The sequence below is a fragment of the Podarcis gaigeae genome (genome assembly GCF_964106915.1).
Source record: "Podarcis gaigeae genome assembly, chromosome: 7".
Classification (NCBI taxonomy): Eukaryota; Metazoa; Chordata; class Lepidosauria; order Squamata; family Lacertidae; genus Podarcis; species Podarcis gaigeae.
This window is the reverse complement of record NC_139683.1, coordinates 21,152,998-21,173,262: the sequence shown is the minus strand read 5'-3', so window position 1 is coordinate 21,173,262 and position 20,265 is coordinate 21,152,998. Positions and strand designations below refer to the sequence as shown.

The 20,265-nt window shown below is 39.3% G+C and overlaps 1 protein-coding gene across 2 annotated transcripts; it reads left to right on the top strand.

The window, feature by feature from the left end:
- The first annotated feature begins 838 nt into the window (after positions 1-838).
- On the top strand, positions 839-19,934 carry LOC310849268 (oxidation resistance protein 1-like). Of its 2 annotated transcripts, XM_083749448.1 has the most exons (7): positions 841-999; positions 7,205-7,285; positions 12,212-12,334; positions 13,396-13,548; positions 15,405-15,500; positions 16,431-16,504; positions 17,988-19,934. In XM_083749448.1, exons 1-7 carry the CDS (start codon positions 934-936, stop codon positions 18,121-18,123), a joined length of 729 nt encoding a protein of 242 aa, XP_083605574.1. In that variant the 5' UTR covers positions 841-933; the 3' UTR covers positions 18,124-19,934. The 2 variants fall into 2 exon arrangements, with proteins under 2 accessions (XP_083605575.1, XP_083605574.1); XM_083749449.1 differs by lacking the exon at positions 7,205-7,285 and having other exon boundaries at positions 839-999.
- Positions 19,935-20,265: the final 331 nt, after the last annotated feature.

The window sequence follows — 20,265 nt, the reverse complement described above, 5'->3', positions numbered from 1 at the left end:
TAGAGTAATGTGTGAAACTGCTACTTTGTGAAACATTTTTGTAGTACTATTATATGTCACCACATACACAGACTATACTGCATATACAATCAGTTTTCATGGGGTATACTGTGTGTGTCTGTGAGACTGAGTTACAGGATGTGCATAATATACATGTTTGTGTCTGTAATGCTTTGCTTCTAGTCTCAGGTGCGTGCCCAAGGATCCCCCCCTCAAAATATTTCAAAATGTTAATATTGATGGCACTGTTACTTCCATTTACACCTGAGAAACCTGGGGTTCAGGTTATCCCATGAGACACTGCCCAGTTGTCTACCTACATGCATAGAACTCCCTCTTTCCCTTTTGATACTTCTCAACTACACAATTGTATCAGACAGAACATCTGAGATGGTTGGCTAGCATACTTTCAGCAATGTGTGCTATTTAAAAGCATATTTTTCTGCAAAGATTTAAGTGCAAAATGTCAATCAGATTTCTTCCAGAAAAGTTGTGATCACAAAAAAGAACAAGTGTAGCTTATTAAAATTAGTTAACTGAAACAAATGGCAGTTTTCATTTTAGGTATTTAATTGTGGGTTAACACTGTTCTTGAAGAGATGCAGTTCTGTTTTGACATAATTCTTACTAGATTCTAAAATACTGTTCTGTCTCTTTAAACTATTCAGCCTTTTGAGCACTTTAGTGCACTACAACCTCCCTTGAATATAGAAACATTCCTGTTGTTCATTCACCAGGCAAGACACACCCCAGTGGATGCATACTATTCACCGATTAGCTTTCTGTCCTGTCAGTCAGTTGTCTGTGACTAGCACGTTATTCTGTCTTCTAGCAAGACTCTTCTGTGCCTGGAATTGAAAGCAGGTAGAGAGAATGTTGTGTGGAAATCCTCCTGTAAAGCTAAAATTGCTTTAATTTATTTTTCCAAGGGAAATGATTCGTTTCTGGTATGGCAAGAAAGGAAGAAAGCACCATTCAATGAAAAATAAATATACCCTGGTAATTCCTTTGAGAAATATTTTATTGATGTTTTGGCCGTCATTTTGATGATGATACCATGGCAAACTAGCAGTAGTTCCTGCTTTATTAATTCTAAGATTACCTGCAGAATTTTAAATTTTAGATAATTGTTGCCTTACAAAGATACTGTAATTCTGAACAGTGCAATATTTACTTAATAGTTGAACTTTGCAACCTGAGCATAATGCTTTAAAGTGTTTTGGTTTAAAGATAGGATTTAGCAATTTGTTGTAAGCATTGAAGGAAAATGCCTTTTGGGAAGTTTCTTATAGCAACTTGCTTGTTCTTGTGTATTTTAGCCAAAGATTATTTACAAACCATAGTATTAATCTAAAAATACGCACGTTTTTCTAAATGCTAAATATGAAGTTTGAATAATTGTATCCCAAGACCTTGTATTGAATCAGAAATCCAGTGTGCAGAAGTTAGTTTATTTTTATTTTATCTTTATTTTATATGTTAGTATTTTGAAAATGACTCGTAGGAAGCAATTAGTGCCACTGAAGTTGTTGGGTTTTTTTTAATAAAATGGAGGATAGTCACTGTGTCTGGCTTGTCACTGTAGCTCAGTGAGTCCCTTGTGTAACTGCCAGAAACAGGAAGCAAGGAACTGCATGTGGAATACTTGAGAGAAGTTCTGTAACCAAGTGCATTATAAAAGCATGGATTTTCTGCTTGTAGTTGCAAGGCTACTTTCTGCAGAACTTACTGTGACTTGTATAAACTAATTCATCTTTCAGGAGGGAGGAGTGTTTCCTCACAGTAAGCAGTTGCAAAATTCTATATTTCTCTGTTGTCATATTGGTATTCCATGATATACTGATTTTAGAAACTGAAATTGGAAAATAGGACCTATTAAGGCAATGGGGGGGGGGGAGCACACCACATTTTTTCTGTGTCTTGGTAATTGCATCAGTTTGGATCCTTTCTCTTTTGTTCATATAGGAAAGAAAATAATAATGATCTGACATTAGGGTTGGGGTCTGGGCATATTTTCAGGCACTGTCATTTGCATTCTATTCTCTTTGTTTAGAGACACACATAATATAATACATGTAATGTAATTGGAAATGAGGAATGGAAAATAGTGGCTCATCTATGGGGAGAAACTTTGTGTGCAGGTATAGAAATCATACTTAGACATTTTTTCTTGCTTGTACATCTCTTTCTGAGATAAGATGTCTCCATTACTAAACATTTTGACACATAATTAAAGGTAAAGCTCTTTTAAGTTTTACATCAAGTTGAGGCCTGTCATCTCACTCACAATGCTCTAAAACCTAGAGTTTGTAAAATGTGAGTAGCGTCCTCAAAGCACTAAATATGTGAGATAGCAGAATAAATAGAAAGTGCTAGGGTGGGTATAAGAATGCTGCCTGGAATCCTTTACATAGCTGAGATGTTTCTCTGGATTTACACAGGATGGTGGTAAAAAAACTAAATTACTGCATTCAATTCTGAATGTATTGTGTCATTTGAGATTATTGCAGTGCAGCACCAGAACAGAGTTCTTTCTGTAGGCCATCTGAAGGTTACCCCCCTTTAATCAAAAAATATTTTATTTAATTCTGAAGTTACTTGAAACAGCATTTTAGGGGTGTTGATTTTAAAATGTGTACCGTATTAGCTATTTTGAATCACTTTCCTTCTTTCTGTATTCTTTGTTAACTCTAATTGTTTTAACTGGTTGAGTACATCCTCATTTAACTCCTGGTACTTGAACATGGGTCACCACCCATGTTCTCCGTGGCCTAAGCCACTGAGCCTCTTGGGCTTGCTGATCAGAAGGTTGGCAGTTCGAATCTGCACAATGGGGTGAGCTCCCATTGCTCTGTTCCAGCTTCTGCCAACCTAGCAGTTCAAAAGCATACCAGTGTAAGTAGATAAATAGGTACTGCTGTGGTGGGTAGGTAAATGGCGTTTCCGTGTGCTCTGGCTTCTATCATGGTGTTCCATTGTGTCAGAAGCAGTTTAGTCATGCTGGCCACATGACCTAGAAAGCTGTCTGTGGACAAATGCTGGCTCACTCAGCCTAGCCTAAAAAGCGAAATGAGTGCCACACCCCATAGTCGCGTTTGACTGGACTCAACCATCCAGGGGTCATATACCTTTACCTTACCTGCTTGAACAAATCTGTAAAATGTTTGCCCTGATTGCATATTGCATGAACTTTCCCAACCCCTTCTGCCCTTACATGTGACCATTTCTAACATGGATTAAAATGAAATTTGGTATGCTCTTAATTTCAGTTTGGGGATCCAGACTTCACCTGCCATTGTAACCATTTTCCCCAATGGGTAGCTGTTTGACATCTTGGATGAGGTTTTGACAACATGGTGAAGAAGGTGAAGTACCCTGGAGAAATCTGGAGGGAGGAGAACTAGATTTTTTCTGTGCCCCCCTATTCCCTCCTCCAAAGCAAGGGGGCTAAATTCTTCCCTGGACCTTCACATATCTACACCTGCAGGCTTGTGTGTATGTGTGCCAGTACCTCACAGTGCACAAGAGACTATTTGCCTTTGCTACTCAGTTCATGTTTGCACTGACTTGGTTTCTCCTACTTCCTCAAGCGTCTCCAGATTTCATTGAATGCAAGGATTGAGCACCCATCTCCCTTCTATTCCTAGCAGAGGAGAAGTGCGAAGAGCTTAACCATTGTGAGCTAGCACAATGGCACCCCACATATATGTCTTGTTACTGAAGGGAGACATGCTGTATTTATTTGGGATTATGTCGCTTTCTGTGGCAACATTTTGCATTATGCTATGGCCCATGGCTCAGCCATTTTGTGACTGAAACCCGCAGCATCTTCTCAAAATTCCCCATGTTCCCACTGTCCGATAAAGCTTGGCAACCCTTGATAGAAGGGTTAGAGTCCGTTTTATCAGGTGTATTGAGTGTTATCCTGAGTTGGCAGCTATGCACAAACATGTTTGTGGAAGAGGGATAAAGATGGAGAGAAAATTGTAAGTCAAAAAGTGCAGGCAGACAGTTGTGTGAAAGCTTTTTTTTTTAATGTATGTTTTTTCCTTTCCTAAAGCAATACTATAAGACATCCTGGCATGGGTGGGTTGTAGGGAGGTACAAATGCAGACAGCCATTATCTTGATTCAGGCCACAGCTAATAGAATTGAAGTTCCTTATTTATTAATTTATTTCATTTATTAAATTTTTATACCGCCCTTCATCCAAAGATCATAGGGTAGTTCGCAACAAAAAAATGTAAAATAAGATCACAAAATAGATAATAGAACAAAAACAGAAGATTATCTCCCCCTCCCACAAACACTTTTAAAAGGGCATAGAACGTTATAGAGAAACTTTTTCCTGGCACCGAAAGATATGTAATGAAGGCACCAGCTGACGTTTCCGAACCATCTTCAGAGGCAGTCTTACAAATAACACATTGCAGTAATCTAACCTAGAGGTTACCAGAGCATAGAAAACAGAAGGGAGGTTATGTCTGTTCAGATTGGGGTGCAGCTGGGCCACCAGCCCAAGCTGATGGGGGGCACTGCACCCCTGAGGCCACCTGAACTTCAAGACAGCAAAAGATCTGTAAGTGACCCCAAGCTGTGTACCAGCTCCCTCAGAAAGGGGTGTAGCCTATGTAGGGGCAGGCAGCCTCCCATCCATCCAGTCTAGCGAACCACCCACAGACAATGCCTCAGCCTTACCTGGATTGAGCTTCAGTTTGTTGGTTCTCACATAGTCCATTAACGAGGCATTACAGTGGTTCAGCATATCCACTGCCACACCTACAGATGTAAAGGATAAGTAGAGCTGTGTGTCAGCAGAATATTGCTGACACTATACTGTTTTGGGTTTATGAGAGGGTTTAATCACTGCCTAGGATGTTTGTAGACAGAATACCATGTGGCCTCACCTGTAGCTCCCTGCTGAAACCATTCCAGTATATCATGAGGAACAGGTGTTAATTAGTTTACCCATGCTTGTGTTATTAACACTGTTTTATGACTTAAGAATATATAAAGACCTAGAACGTAGTCCTCTGGTAAGCTTGCAAGCAGGAAATAGGCAATAGACCTTTTCTGTGGTTACCCAGATGCAGGCATTCAGAGGCACGTAGCTGCCTCTGATCCCTGCAGGTAGCAAATACCCATGATGACTAGCAGCTGTTGAAAGCCTTATCCTCCGTGAATTCTTCAAATTTTGTTCTGTTTTTATTTAGTTATTTAAAAGTTTTTATTCTATGTAAATGCTTAGAGATTTTTATATTGTGCGGTATATAAATTTTGTAAATGAATCTCTGTAATTCTGTTATAAAGCTCCTAAATTGGTGCCCATCGCCGCATCTTCTAGTAGCAAATTTCACCTATGTGAAATTCAGCTATGTGATAAAATATTTCACTTTGTCCTACATCTCCCACCGTTCATTATAGTGAGAGAGAAATGCCTCCTCACTTTCTTTCTCTACAAGATGCATTATTTTATGTTTCCGCTGTGTGTGTGCCACACAAACCTCCAAAGCCACAAATGTTGTAACCTTTCCTTGTAGGGCAGTTGTTCATGCTAGTGCTTGCATGCCAGTGGCTGGAAGGTCCAGAGGCATAAGTAGGCAGAGCAAAAGATGTGACTCTTACCTGTATACCAGGCACATCCAACTCCCAAGAGACTGCAATCTACTCCCAGTATAAAATAACTGGCAGCGATCTACCCATTGTCATTGGAGGGAGGAGGAGCGTGCATTTTTTTTGGGGGGGGGGATTGGCCAGGGAGGCAGGAACATTACTTGCCTGTGATTGACCAGGATCACCCAGGCGATCTACCTGTCGGCCGGTTGGACACCACCGCTGTATACAATAGGCTGCATTCCAGCCACACCCAAGCCAGAGGCTTACAAATATGCACCCTCTCAAGGTATTATCATAGTTCACAGATACAGTGCAGTCAGGCGAAATTCTCTGGGGGGAGGGCATGGAGCAGGGCCAGTGAGGCATGTGGATGGCCTTGTGAGAGTCCTGAGGGCATGAGAAGTACAGGGGCGTGTCTTTCAGCCTAGTCCTGAGATTGTTGTATCCAACAAAGTAGCTCCTTTAGTGCTAGGACTCCCACACCCCCACTAATCTGCTCCAGGGGGCTGGGGAAAACTTGAGAACAAATTTGGAGGAGGTCTGCAGGGAGGGGAAGTTCCATTGTGCAACTGGAAGTTCTTTTGTCAACAGAATGACTTTGTTGGATGCAGCCCAATTTGGGGCGATATTAATAGCATTAATGGCTTCTTTGGTAAACAGAAAATACAGAAATTAGATTAGTTTTCTTTCTTTCATGAAAACAGACAGCATTTTTAAAGAAGACTGTTTCTAATATATTAGGAGTTTCTAATGTACTGTATCTATAATCCGCATGAATTCCCATAATCCAATCTTTGGTGTGAGATTCCAGAAACATCCTTAAAGTTGGATGGAGCCAAGCAGCCTCCCTGGTACTATTGTGCAGTGGGATTGACACTGCAGTTAATTGCTTTAAGATCTACAGCTGTTGTATTATAACGAAGAAGAAAAAGTTAAGCTTACTGAGAGTTCTGGCTAGATTCCATCACTTTGGTTCATTTAAAAAAAAATCTATATATTCTGTTTTATAGTTACATAATTGCTTACTCTTCTACAGACACAAATTGTTTTGTAAACTGTATCTCTGCATACATTTTCACAATTAACTTTAGGCAGTTTTATTACTTATAAGTAATCTGATATACTAGTGTTCTAAGAAGAATGCAAAACTATTGATGGCATTGCACTGTGGTCACCTAACACCTAAGCTATTATAGAATATACTTGTTTTTCATCAGTCAGCATTGATGCCCAGCTAAAAATGACAGGCAACATTTAAGAAAGGAAACTATTTAGTGATGTGTATGCCTACATACTATTTTATAAGATGTGCTTCTCCGATGAAAATATATCAGATTTCTGGTACTATTTTGTTGGGAACGTCTGTTGTTATATGTGTTCATTCTAAATTTGAAATGTGTCCGAGCATCACATCACTACAATGATAAACGTCTAATTACATTTATTTCATTTATGTTTTGTTTTGTATGTTGCTTGTCTTTTTTTTTTTTACCTTGCCCAATGTCTCCATAATCTTGTCATTTATTTTCTTGCTCTTTATTTTTCTTTAACTATGAGTGGAATTATTGTCTTCCTGTCTCCATATTCAGGTAGTGTCAGTGGCTGAGTATCACCGCAGGATCGATGCTTTAAATAGTGAAGAACTGCGCACACTCTGCAGACGTCTCAAGGTGCTCTCTTAAGTAGTTAACCAGCCCTCATCCAGAGGCTAGAACTTCTTTCTCTATAGTGTCCTTGATCAGACTAGTCTCATATCCATTGTGTTTGTCTTGGTTACAACACTGCAAGAACCCAGCAGAAAATTCATTCCTCATGAATTTGTCTCCCTATGTAGTGGTATGGCTGAATGCTATGACATTTGTGGCAAGTGGTTCACTGCTAGAGCTTAGCCAAACTTTTGCAACTTTCAATGTTCATGTCAAAGTTGTAATGCATGCAAATTTTGCATGCAAAATCTATTGAAGTAAAGTGCTTTTTCACATTTTGTCCAAATCCTGGATGCTAGTTACAGATCAGATAAAGCCCAAGGAAAGCTCCCCAAGGCAAGGCTGCTTTTAATGCTCATGGGAACTACATAGACCCTGAGCAAGCACATGGAACGCAGCTTGAGAATCTCTCTACTCTTCTGAGCAGAAGATGTGTGGTTACTGAAGACTGTTCAACCAGTTCCTGGCTCCCCTAAGCCAAACCTCATGCAGGATTCCTTTTTATGCTCTTGGTATGTTTTTCTCCATCCTCTGTGGCTGTAGACAAGGTTGGCAGGATCGCAATAAAGGAACTGCGTAAACTTTAGCTCTGGGTTGGGATAGCTTCTAAGGTTCACTGTGGCCGAAGGGGTTGGCTGCCCTGTACCATTGAATCTTAAAAATCAGCCCCTTTACGTTTTAGAATTCAGGACCTGGACAAACAAAAGGGGGTGAAATTTGGGGCTAGTAGGTGAAACCATGCCATAAAATGGAGGCAATAACAGAAGTGAAAATAGAACCAAAAAGATTGTTTTGGCTCAGCTCTAATTATTTTATACCCAAGGGAATTGTCTATTTATTTTTTGAAGTTTTGCTCTCATTGCTGCACATTTTTCTAGACTGCTGAGGACTTACTTCACAGCTTGGGATGGAAGTTTGCGTTGAATTAAGAGCATTTCAAAAGAGAATGCAAAGAGCTAGCTTTAGCCTCAATTCCCAACTGCAATATTAAACCCCCTTTAAATGTTTGTGAAGGGTCATCTGTATCATTGGCCACAAGTCAGAAAGCTTAAAAGAAGTGCCCTATGTATGGCTCAACACTTAAGAGGCTAGTTTTTCTCATACTTTACACTGGCCAAATGGTACCCCTTGTCTTGAGTCAAAAGAACAGACTGGATGTACAATTTTATTCCCCTTTACTCCACTGCTTTAAGCTTCTTGGGTAACGCCAACCCTTTCTAAGCTTCTTGCCATCACTTTTGCATTCTCAGCAGATACATTTCTTTCCGCTTTGGCATATGTACACATGAAGATAGTTGTGTACATTGTTGCTGAAAGCATATCTTTAAAACTGCACGAGCATTTTCTAAAGCTTGAAGAAATAAACCACATTGAATATTATCAAATGAATAATAAAAGCTCTGATCCAGAGCTTGGCTAAGCATTTGGATTTTAAGCCTCTATAATGCCATTCACTTCAGTCTGAGTAAATCAGTATAAACCCAAATATGTTTCAACTTAACTGAGATATGGACTGAACTGAAAGGGTTTTTTTAAAATCTTTGTCTTTCTGGCTAATATTTACAATTGGCTAAATGTGGAAGAAAATGCTTTCATTGCTTTCCTAATTCTGCTTACCAGAAAAGCTAATGTTTCAAATGGTGCCTTATTGACCTATTTTATGCTATCTAGCAATGAGCTAAGAGTCCCGATAATGTGAGTGAAGGATACTCTTTCTGCTTTGGGATAATGTCTTTAATAGGTTCAATGTTTCAAAAGATAGCCTCTTATAATTGTGGATATAATTTAGTATGGGGAAAGAATAGATGGGGGAACCAACATTTTATTATATTCCTATGGGTAAAAATGTCACCTGGGCGGTTCAGCAAAATCCCTGTTTGCATATGAATTATTTGCTAACTCTGGATGCTGAATTGCTTGTACTTTTCAGATATTTGTATTCATATTTCAGAATACGATCAGTAGATAAACTTGGTTTTTGTACAATAGCTGGAAACATATAAACAGCACCTGCCACTATACAGAAGGAATGAGAGCTAAAATAATGCTTGATAAACTTTATCGTTTCCTTCTCTAAAGAGAAATTGTGGCACAGCTAGTACAGGAGTACTCCTTAAACACAGTCAAGGGATAGGATGGGCTTCAGGACTACAAATTCTCTCTTCTCTTAATTGTAGTGAAACATTTTGCCAACAGCATCACTTTTTGAGACAAATGCACTACATCTTGCAACTGTACTATAACTTTCTCTAGCTTGTAACTAATGTGTATGTTTGAATTCCTTTTTGTTTTGTGTGATAATACTTCTTTCTCAGAAGAAGTGGGAAAAAATTTACATGGAATGGGTATTTAACATTTTCACTCAACTTATGTGCTTATGTGTTAAAGAATATCTCTGACGTCTTTGTTCCGTTTTCTTGAATTGAGAAGGTTTGTTTAGGGAGGGTTTCTAACAAAGTTTTTTTTTAATGTAAAATCAAAAGTAGAGACAAAAAAGAAAACCCAAACAAAGTTACAAAACATAGGAGCAGTACAGATTTATTTTCTAAATAAATAAATAGCAGGTAATGGAGAAAAATAAAAGGAGCAAAACACATCATGATCATGAAACTTTGCAACTTGGTGGGGAAGATTTGACATAAAAGAAATGAAATCCCCCCCAAACCACATAGAAATGTTCTAGGTCTTCCTTATCCTTCGAAACATGTCATTCGTGAGTTATTTCCTCTGAGATAGAGCATACATATTGTTGTACCACAATGAGAGGTTTTAAAGTCCTGTAGTATCTTTTATTTCTGAGCCACAGAAGTTCTCACTGCAGCCAGCTGCCATGTAATTCCTTAGGTCACCCCACAAGTTCAAAAGAGCATTATGGGAAAACATGGACAGGACATTTAAGAATACAGTCTTCAAAAACCTCAGTCCAAAATTTGGATGCCAGAGGGCATTCCCACCCATAAGTGGAGTTTCAAAAGATAGTCGTGCTGTTTCAGAAAATAATTGTGTTTTATACACACACACACACACACACACACACACTGGTTCTATGGGGCCGGGGATGCCAACTTAAATGAAATATTGCGGGGGGGGGGGGGCAGGTGAGCCCCTTCCCACAAAGTCAATCACATGACACTGTGCATGCATACCACTTGAATAGCAATGCCCATCAATTTTATTGCGGGGGCCGAAGCTCCCATGGCTCCTAGGAGTTGGCTTCAGAAAACAGTTATAGCAACTTATATGGTCATATGTAAATGGCAAAAGGAATGTGTCTGGGAAGGTGGAGGAAGTCTATTTAAAGAAATCTTGAGCTGTACTACAAAGCGAGCTGATGTTTCTCGCTTAATTTAATTTAGTTTTTCTCTGAAGGCCAAACAAGATATTCATGACTGGCCCATGAATTACAACATAGGCTCCCACAACAGCTGTAAAACAGGGGTGGGGATTCTGAAGAGAGAGGCAGTGACCGTAGATGCTTTTCTCTTACAATCCCCTTCCCCGTTTCCTTTCTCATAGTTGGGCATTGGCATCAGAAATGAGCCAGTCTTAATGGACAGCTGCTGTACTCTTAGGCAAAGGAACACTTCAGCATCACTTTCCCTGTAGCCCATGCTTTGCATGAAATCTTTTCCCATCCTGCTGATTTAAAGCTGTTTGGTAGATGTCCATTTTCTTGTTTTGGGATCTGCCACAGGAATGTGTAATTCTGCCAAAAGTAAGTACACTGTGCCAATCGGTAAGGTGACATTTCCAAAAGAGAGAATAAACTCCCTTTTTACTAAATTCACCAAGGTTAGAATGGAAGCTTTTTGGTGTGTATTTATGTACTTAATTTGAGCACTGGAATGCACTCATCATATTTTTTTCTGATGTACAATATTCAGAAATCAAGCTTGGGACACACATGACAATTTTGCTTATTTGCACCAGAAGTTCGCTATGCACAACACTCACTGACTGATACTCCTCCCTAGGATGTTTTTCAGCTTTTAAAAATAGTTGTCTTAAAGTGGCAAACATTATGCTGTGCTTAAAGGGGGGGGGGGCAGGTGGTCCAGTCGAGGCATTGCAGGGAGATAGGAGAAATACGGGTGTATTTATCAGCATTTGAATCACTGATGAGTACATTTGTCATTTGCATTTCAGAGAAGCTGCTTGCTACTTGGGGTGGATGGTGAAGGGTACTGTGGCTCCTGTTTGGGGGTCAGTTTCTATGCATCCTTTAAATGTAAACACAAATTAATATAGTATTAACTAGAAAAAATATTAATAGATCATTCCCCCCCCTTTAAGAGCCTGGCTAAACTTGATGGTTGACTGTTTTTGTGTTGGGTTATCTTAAATCGCAGAAAGCTGGAGATTGGGGAGATCCAATTTTAAACAGCAAAATAGTCTCCTCCCAATGTGGTTTTCTCCCAGTTGGGCTAGCATGGGCCTTCTCCTTCCTTCCTTCCTTCCTTCCTTCCTTCCTTCCTTCCTTCCTTCCTTCCTTCCTTCCTTCCCTCCTTCCTTCCTTCCTTCCTTCCTTCCTTCCTTCCTTCCTTCCTTCCTTTCTTTGAATGATAGGACTGGTGCAGACAATAATTTGCTACCATCTGTCACATTTGGCCCTGTGTCATGCCAGTTGAAAATATTCTGCAAGTTCCTATGCGGTTAAAAACTTTTATTTCAAATATTACAGGAGATATGTGATGAGGAAAAAAGCCAGAAGCTATTTTAATATGTCAGTACTGTATACTGGGGCATGCTGTGGCTATCTTACAATAGGGAAGAGTATAGTTGTATAGGCCTTGAAAGCTTTAACAAGTAGTTTTAAGAAGTATTTTCAGATTTGCAGATATGCTGCATGGTATTTTGAATGCTTATTTAATTTTTTCTCCATCTTTGCAGATCACCACAAGGGAAGATACACCTTCAACACAGGGAACAATAAAGGCGACCCTGGAGCCTGAGGCATTTCGGCCAAATCTTAATGACCCCAGTGAATTGTTACAACCGGAGCAAATTGAAAAGGTATGGAATAAGAAAGGTATGCCGGTCCTCAAAATAATAGCTTTGACATTTTATTTAACATTGCTGTAAAAAGCTGAAGTGTTAAAGTAAATATTGCACTCCTCCTCCTGAAGATGCTGGTATAAACAAGTTACCAAAAATCAATTAAGCATAAAGGAGGAAATTGTTCATGTGATTGGTTTATTGAAGTAATACATCCTGGCTCCTAAATGCTTCTGGTAAGGTTCAAAACTAGTTAAGTTAGTTCTAGTCTATAATTCATATTTGTGCTCCTTCTCTCTGTATAATAATTATATGAATAATCCACTTATGGTAGACTAGAAATTATATGTACTGTATCTGGTTGTTAATCCAGGATAAGTTGTTCCTTAACCGAGGATGAGGGGAGGGTACTATTTATTATGGCTATATCTTACCTCAGAGGTGGTGGAGAGCACCGGTGTTGTTGGCCTCCTGTCCAGCTTTTGTGCTTTCCATGGGTATCTGTTTGGCCACTGTGAAAACATGATCGTGACTGACCATGACTTAATCAGTAATTGGGTGCCATGGGAATGTGTCCCACAATTTACAGTATGTCTAGATGGTTCAGCAAGTAATAGAAAATGAAAGGTGAAGTTCTGATCTTTACCGTATCCTGTTTGAGACCTGTGTTAGTTTACAAAACATCTGCTGGACATTCAACAAAACAATTTAGGTCCCCTGAATTGTTTCTGATGTGGGCAAGACAGACTGTCCATTGCGCCTAACAGCCCAATCCTAAATGCTTTTAGTTGGAAGTAAATCCCTGTGACTTTAGCTCAAGCAATTAACTTTAAAAATACAGCTTGTCCCATTTGTTGTTGATGGTTTGAAATTAAATATTACGACTATTTTGTGCAAAGCAGTTTTAAGTGTTGGACTTGGAGTAATGAACTACAGAAGTCTAGCAGAAGGAAGATAGGTCATATGTGTCTGAATTGTCTCAGCCTAAAGATTTATTATTATTATTATTATTTTAAAAAAAATAATTAATCCAGTATATTCAGTATGCATACATTATTTGCATCTGTGTTTTTTATTAGCTCACAAAACATCTTCCACCACGAACTATTGGGTATCCATGGACCCTTGTCTACAGTACTGCAAAGCATGGCATGAGCTTGAAGACCCTGTACAGAACCATGATGGGGCTGGACACACCAGTACTAATGGTAATCAAAGACAGTGATGGACAGGTAAGGAAACAATTAACACTATTCTTCCCCTCTCTCCCCAATTAAACCCCAAAGTTTAAAACCTCTTAAATTAGCCATCATATAGCATAGCTACATTGTACACTATTCACAGGAGAGGAGCAATGAGCCAGTGCTGAGTATTGTTTCTCTGCTTAACTTTAATGGAGCAGGGGGCTGGAGAAAAGTAGCCAGAAGCTGTTGCTTGCGTGTGTTTCTGCAATCCTTTCTATCTTCTTTTTCCTGTCTCTGGAAAAACTTCAGAAGTCTCAACAGGCAGAGGCTGGCTTACATGTGACTACTCTAGATAGGAGAAATATGACATACAGCAAGATTTTTTTGGTATTGGGATCCTGTGGCCCTTTAAAGGCTGGCAAATTTATTGTGCTGTAGGAAGTAGTATTTTGTCCATGAAAGTACTTAGGTGTCAATTTCATCTGCCACAATTTTCTTTAAAAAAATAGGGTGCTAAAAGAATACTCTTGTGCTACAACCACATAGAGCCCCAAACCTTAAGACCTGGGTGTATATTGTATCTATATAGTGGCTTTTTAATGTGCCATAGTACATGCCTTAGCCATTTGCAGCAAAACATCAGAACTAACTTTACTAATGTCACTAGGTTTTGTTTTTTCCTGATTTGGAAATACAGATCTCTGTGGTTCACAATGCTCTTCTCAAGCACAAGGTGAATGTTGGCTGTAAAAGCACTTCTGCACCTCTAATTTCGGTCCTTAGGGAAAAACACAAAGGTGTGCTATGATTACTGCTTCTGCTTTCCTTCATTCTCCTGAGCAGAGTTATACAGGACCACAGGAGATAGATAGCACCCCAGAGTTGCATTTTATGGTGCTGCGTTTTGGCAGCTGTACATTTCTTGCTCAGAGCCAATAAGACAGCAGCATGTCTTGTAAAAAGGCAAAGGTACCCCTGCCCGTACGGGCCAGTCTTGCCAGACTTTGGGGTTGTGCGCCCATCTCACTCAAGAGGCCAGGGGCCAGCGCTGTCCGAAGACACTTCCGGGTCATGTGGCCAGCGTGACATTGCTGCTCTGGTGAGCCAGAGCTGCACACGGAAACGCCGTTTACCTTCCCGCTAGAAAGCGGTCCCTATTTATCTACTTGCACCCGAGGGTGCTTTCAAACTGCTAGGTTGGCAGGCGCTGGGACCGAGCAATGGGAGCGCACCCCGCCGCGGGGATTCGAACCGCCGACCTTTCGATCGGCAAGTCCTAGGCGCTGAGGCTTTAACCCACAGCGCCACCTGCGTCCCGCATGTCTTGTACTGTAGCAGAATAGGAAAGCAGAGGTAGTGAGGTGGAGGAGGAAGGGTGGAGCTCAGTTGAACAGGACAAGGCTCAAGATTGTTCTATTGTGTTTTCAGGAAGCTGATTCGCTTGTATAAGAGGCACACTGAATCAGCATGCCTGCTGAAAGCAAGCTAAATTCGTTGCAGTGATCCTACTCTGATAACTGCTGTCCCAAATTGGCTAATCATCACAGACATTAACAATGGCAGTCAGTCACTGCTATTATTTTTATTTTATGTTATTTTTTGCACCAATAAGTACCTCTTTTGTGTTTCCTGAGTTGATTCTCTGGTTCCTAAGCAAACTGCCATCCGGAATTGTCTTGGAAAAATAGTTACATTAAATACCTTCCTGAAGATAATTAATATTAGCTCAGCATTGTAAGTAAGGAGAAGTAAATTCATTTGATCTGAAGAGAAATTAGTGGAGGGATCTAATTTAATCTGGACATGAAGGAAGACCGTATCAGAGTTCTAATTGTACTGCTTACAGATATATTAAGGAAAGAAATCTCATGAACACCAGATCATTTTAATTATTATTTTCCTAGATCTTTGGGGCACTAGCCTCCGAACCCTTTAAAGTGAGTGATGGTTTTTATGGCACTGGAGAAACCTTTCTTTTTACTTTTTGTCCAGATTTTGAGGTAAGGACTAAAAGAGGTTGGTTGATACAATACTGCATAATTAACATGTGAATTTTATGCTTTTAAGTTGATATTTATCTTAAAAGCCCCCCTCAGAGATTATGTAGAGTTAAGTTTTTGTCAGCTTTCTATAACTTCTCCTTTTGATTGTAATTTTTATGTTTTGCTTTATTTGTCTGTGGACTTCACTCTAATAAAGCAGTTCTTTAAAAAATTGCCCTAAGATGGAATGTCATTGAACTGCAAGATTATGTGCCATCTTCTTAAAATAAGATGAATCTGGTATGCGTGTGCATATAATATTCTATACTAATAATTGACTTCAGTTATTGCCCATAAGCCCCTGAATGACTTGGAAGGGAATTATTACTTAAAGGACCTTAAGATCTAGCTCAGAGGGTCTGCTTCAGTGAGCATATGTAACAGTGACTTCTCAGTTATGAAATTCATTTTCTGTAGAGGACTTAAACATACTCAGTGGCCGTGGAATGCCAAATTTCAGGGTGGCATTCAGCTAAGTTTTACTTAGAATTGACCCACTGAAATTAATGAATGTGACAAGTTATGTCCGTTAATTTTTATGGCTCTACTATGAGTAAATCTTAACTGAAAACCTCTCTGTCTCTTTGAGGAAAAATCAAGAAACCTGGGAAGGGTGAATAACAGACTCATAGATAGGGTTGCTGAGGGTCATCTAGTCCAACCTTCAATGGAGGAATAGTATGGATATCCTGGAAGAAGGCATAGGAGGCTCATGCTGCGACGTTTTGTAGCAGGTCCTGCTTATAAAGTATTATCCATAGCACTCTCTGAAACAAAAACCATTGACATTGCTTTACTCCCCTCCCACCCCCGGCCATTTTTCCCTGGGGTAGTAATTTCACATAATCACTGTGTCTGGCTTTTGTTTTTTCATTCTTTTAACATTAGACTTTCACGTGGACTGGGGACAATATGTTCTTTCTTAAAGGCGACATGGATGCCCTAGCTTTTGGTGGCGGAGGGTGAGTGATGAATTTATTTATTTTCTTACTAAGGACTGGTTTTTATGGTGGGTTCCCCCTCCACCAGATAAAGCCCTCAGATACAGAAGTGGTATGCTGTTAACTATATTGAACCTTGTAGCTATGATACTTGAATAATAAAACATTACTTTGAAGGAATTATGCAGTCCTGATTATAAATGCAGCTCTTAACAGCCTTTTTTCATATATATACTCACTTTGAAGTGGTATTCTTAAGACACTGTACCATTTCTCCTCTTCTATCTGCTTCTAGACATCTTAATGCTTTTGCTTCTTGATAAACCTATACACTTACCAGTGTTTGCAAATAGAATTTTTTGGGTCACATCCAATAATTAATCCCCTTTGTTCATGGCCATGTTGACTTCTTTTACATTAAATATTGTTTCCGAGCTATCATTTCCTATAATATTTCCTTCTCTCTCCCATATAACCTTCATTCACAGTTTCAGTTGAAATGGAATATTCCCTTCATATGAACAGAATGTCCAAGGGCAGCGAGATATGGAGAGACGAGTGGGAGGTGAAGCAATGTAGAGAGAATAGCTCTAAGGCAGGAATCGGATGCTGTGGGAGTACAGTTCCCATCATCCCTGACATTTGCAGCTGTTGAGAGTTGAAATCCCCCCCCCCAAAAAAAATGCATTTGGAGGGTCACCAATTCCCTATCGCACTGCCTTCTGCAATCTGGTGCCCTCCAGATGTTAGATTTAGTGCGGGTATAGCATAACGGCTAGCACACTGAGCTGTGAATTCAAAACTGTGCATTTCAAAGATTTGGAACTTTCTATGTAGCCTAAGGTGAGCCACTATTGCTTCAACTTCATCTTCATTCCTTGTGCAACACAGGAGAGATGAATACTCACCAGTCTCACAGGATTGTTCTAATGATTGCCAGAAGATTGTGTGTGAAGCACATTGAACACATATAAATTCTATGTGGTGTTTGCATATTAATAGTGATGTGCTGATCCATCTTTATGCAAGTTCCCAAGTTTGTTTTTTTTCTGCCCAGGACCTCTCATCTTCTGCCAAATTCTCTGAACCTTTCCCTCAGGTGTTTCAGTGCTGGATGAATACAAGGAAGACTGGATTCATGTTTTATTAGATCAAAAACTACTTAGTGAGGGACCAGGTTGCATTTCTGTTCTGTGCTCTATCTGCAGGTGCCAAACTTCAGTAGTGTGTGTAACTAAATAGGTGTAACTAAACAGTCAAAATCTTAATGCTACCTGATTAGTCTCTGTTCACCCTTCAGTTAAAAGGGATGCAGAAATATTTATGGCAAGGAAAGAATTCCTAGCAAAATGCGCTGGTTTCAAATGCAGTTGCAATTGTGTTCAGGGATGGAAAGGAAATGGAACATGCCTGTTGTTCTTGAGTTCTAATCATGTATGTGTTAATTCATGTAAGGAGGGTGGCTTCCTACTGTGGAGAAATAATTCTTTTTTCCATATTCCAGGGGTGAATTTGCACTTTGGCTCGATGGCGATCTCTACCATGGAAGAAGTCATTCTTGTAAAACATTTGGGAATCGCATTCTTTCTAAGAAAGAAGATTTCATTATTCAAGACATTGAAATTTGGGGCTTTGAATAAAATATAAACTGTTACTACAAAAAGGTTGTCCCAAACCTGAAATGGATCAGTGCAGCTCAAAAAGCCCTTGAAGCAATATAATGCAGCAATGCCTTTCAAAATTCTCTGCATGGCCATCTAAATACCTTTACATAAAACATTATTTAGGTTATTTTTAATCAGCCTGCTATATTTTTTGAAGGATGTAGCCCTCATAAATCATAATTGAAGTTTTTACTTTATAGGGGAAGGTAGGTCTCTCGTCATGTGGCTTGTCATCCCTGGGTTTCCCCCTCCCCCCCATCCCCACTACTCCAAAGCTTTCTTATACTCTTTTGGGCTATTTCATTGAGAAAACATGTATTTACACAAACTGTAGTGAAACATGTCCCTATTGGTCTAAATAAGAGAGAAATGGAGATTCTGAAATTTTTGACAGTGATCAGTCTGGGCCATTTTTATTTTTTTAAACCATTCAGATGGTGCCACTTACTAGGCAAAGTATTCATCCACATTCAACGGTGTCATTTCCTTTCATGCGTAGAGAATTCATGTCTGTTGTATTTAACAGTAAAAATGTAGCTGCCCTTATTGATTGTATTGAAGTATTTTGCACAAGCTGTTCATGATCTGCAGGATTGGGACAAATGTTGGGTAACGATTGAGCTACATGGTCAAGAGAAACAAAATACCAATGCGCAGTTGGACAAAGTGAGCGTATTGCAGTGGAGAAGTCATAGCTATAGCAGGGGCATTATATGTTCTAAGACTATGAAACAGATGCATTTTCCCCCAAACAGCATAAAGTGTCAGATATATAGATATATATACTGTTTTATAGTTTTTCTGTTGTAGCTTTGTAGCACATCGTCTCCAAGAATTGCTCCTGTCCAAAAAAAGAGAAAAAATATAGGTGTGGTGTTCTCTCTTTTTTCTTTTGAGTGGATCTATGTTGTAAACTGCAGTTAGCACCAGCTCTGATTCAATGAGGTAATGTACTCTAGGTAGACATTGTAACCCAGTAGACTTGTAATATGCAAACTTTACTGTTCTGTGACCTCAAAATGAAAAACAAGACAGGCTAAAATACAGTTAATCAGTAGCTCTCGTTCACTTTTGTAGGAGAACCGAAAAGCCATTGTGGCAATAATCGCTCAACAACAGTTTGTTTCAAAGCTTATATTCTATGTTTATGCAAAAGCGAAAAAATTGAAAAAAAAGCTGTTAAGTGTGACAGTGAATGATTTTGTGCTGAAATCTCAGCTGTTCCAGATGAACATTGTATATATTTCTTTGTAAATTAATGTTCAAAAGTAGTTTTTGTTATTTTAGAGAGAGAGAGAGAGAGAGAGAAAGTGTTGATTGACGGGTTGCTTCTAGCACTTTAAATTATTCTAGAAATGGAATAAGAAGCCAAAGGGTTTGGCTTAAATCATTAGCTGTAGTTGTATTGTATGTCGCTAATATAGAGTTCTTTCAGAAGTTCAAACACTTATCGGAAGGATGTTTACTGCTGTGGTAACGGGAAAGGGGGTGTTCTATCTCTACACTATGCTCATGCTTAATACAACTAAACATACAGGGCGTCGTTTTCTGTCTCAATGTATAGCTCTTTACTCCTGTTAGAACATAGTACAATATATGTAGATTAAATGTTTACAAATGAAACTGTAAATAAATTAAATGGCTTTTTCTCCCCTTTGGTCTTCCACAGCAGTATTATTGTCTTTGTGGGTTTAAGACTAACTATAAACAATCCTGTAATGGATTTTAAGTACTATAAGGTCATACTGATATAGAGCAAATAAATCTTAAGTACATGTAACATGAAACTTGAGTCGGGACTTTATTTAGACACACAAATTCCCTGAAGGAAAGAAGGAATTGTTACCGGCATGGTTTCAATTTGGATGGGGGACCGCATGTTGGGATTCCTGCATTTTGCAGGGGGTTGGACTAGATGATCCTCTAAAACCCTTCCAACCCTACAATTTCGTATGATTCTACTTCTTATTTCCAATTGTCAGAGTGTGAATGCCAGAGCTCAGTAGCAAATCCATGCACCATCCATGCACAGGATGGAGGTTTGAGCAGACTTGGGAGGATCCCAAGCTTTGCAGAAATAAATATTTAAACCCCCTCCTCCCAAAAAACCCCAAGACA

Bases quoted from the DNA above. Each gene is read 5' to 3' on its own strand.
- LOC310849268 (XM_083749448.1), top strand. From the start codon at position 934: ATGATTCGTTTCTGGTATGGCAAGAAAGGAAGAAAGCACCATTCAATG. The intron at 7,286-12,211 runs GTGCTCTCTTAA...CCATCTTTGCAG, and splicing joins CACTCTGCAGACGTCTCAAG to ATCACCACAAGGGAAGATAC. The intron at 15,501-16,430 runs GTAAGGACTAAA...TTTTAACATTAG, and splicing joins CTTTTTGTCCAGATTTTGAG to ACTTTCACGTGGACTGGGGA.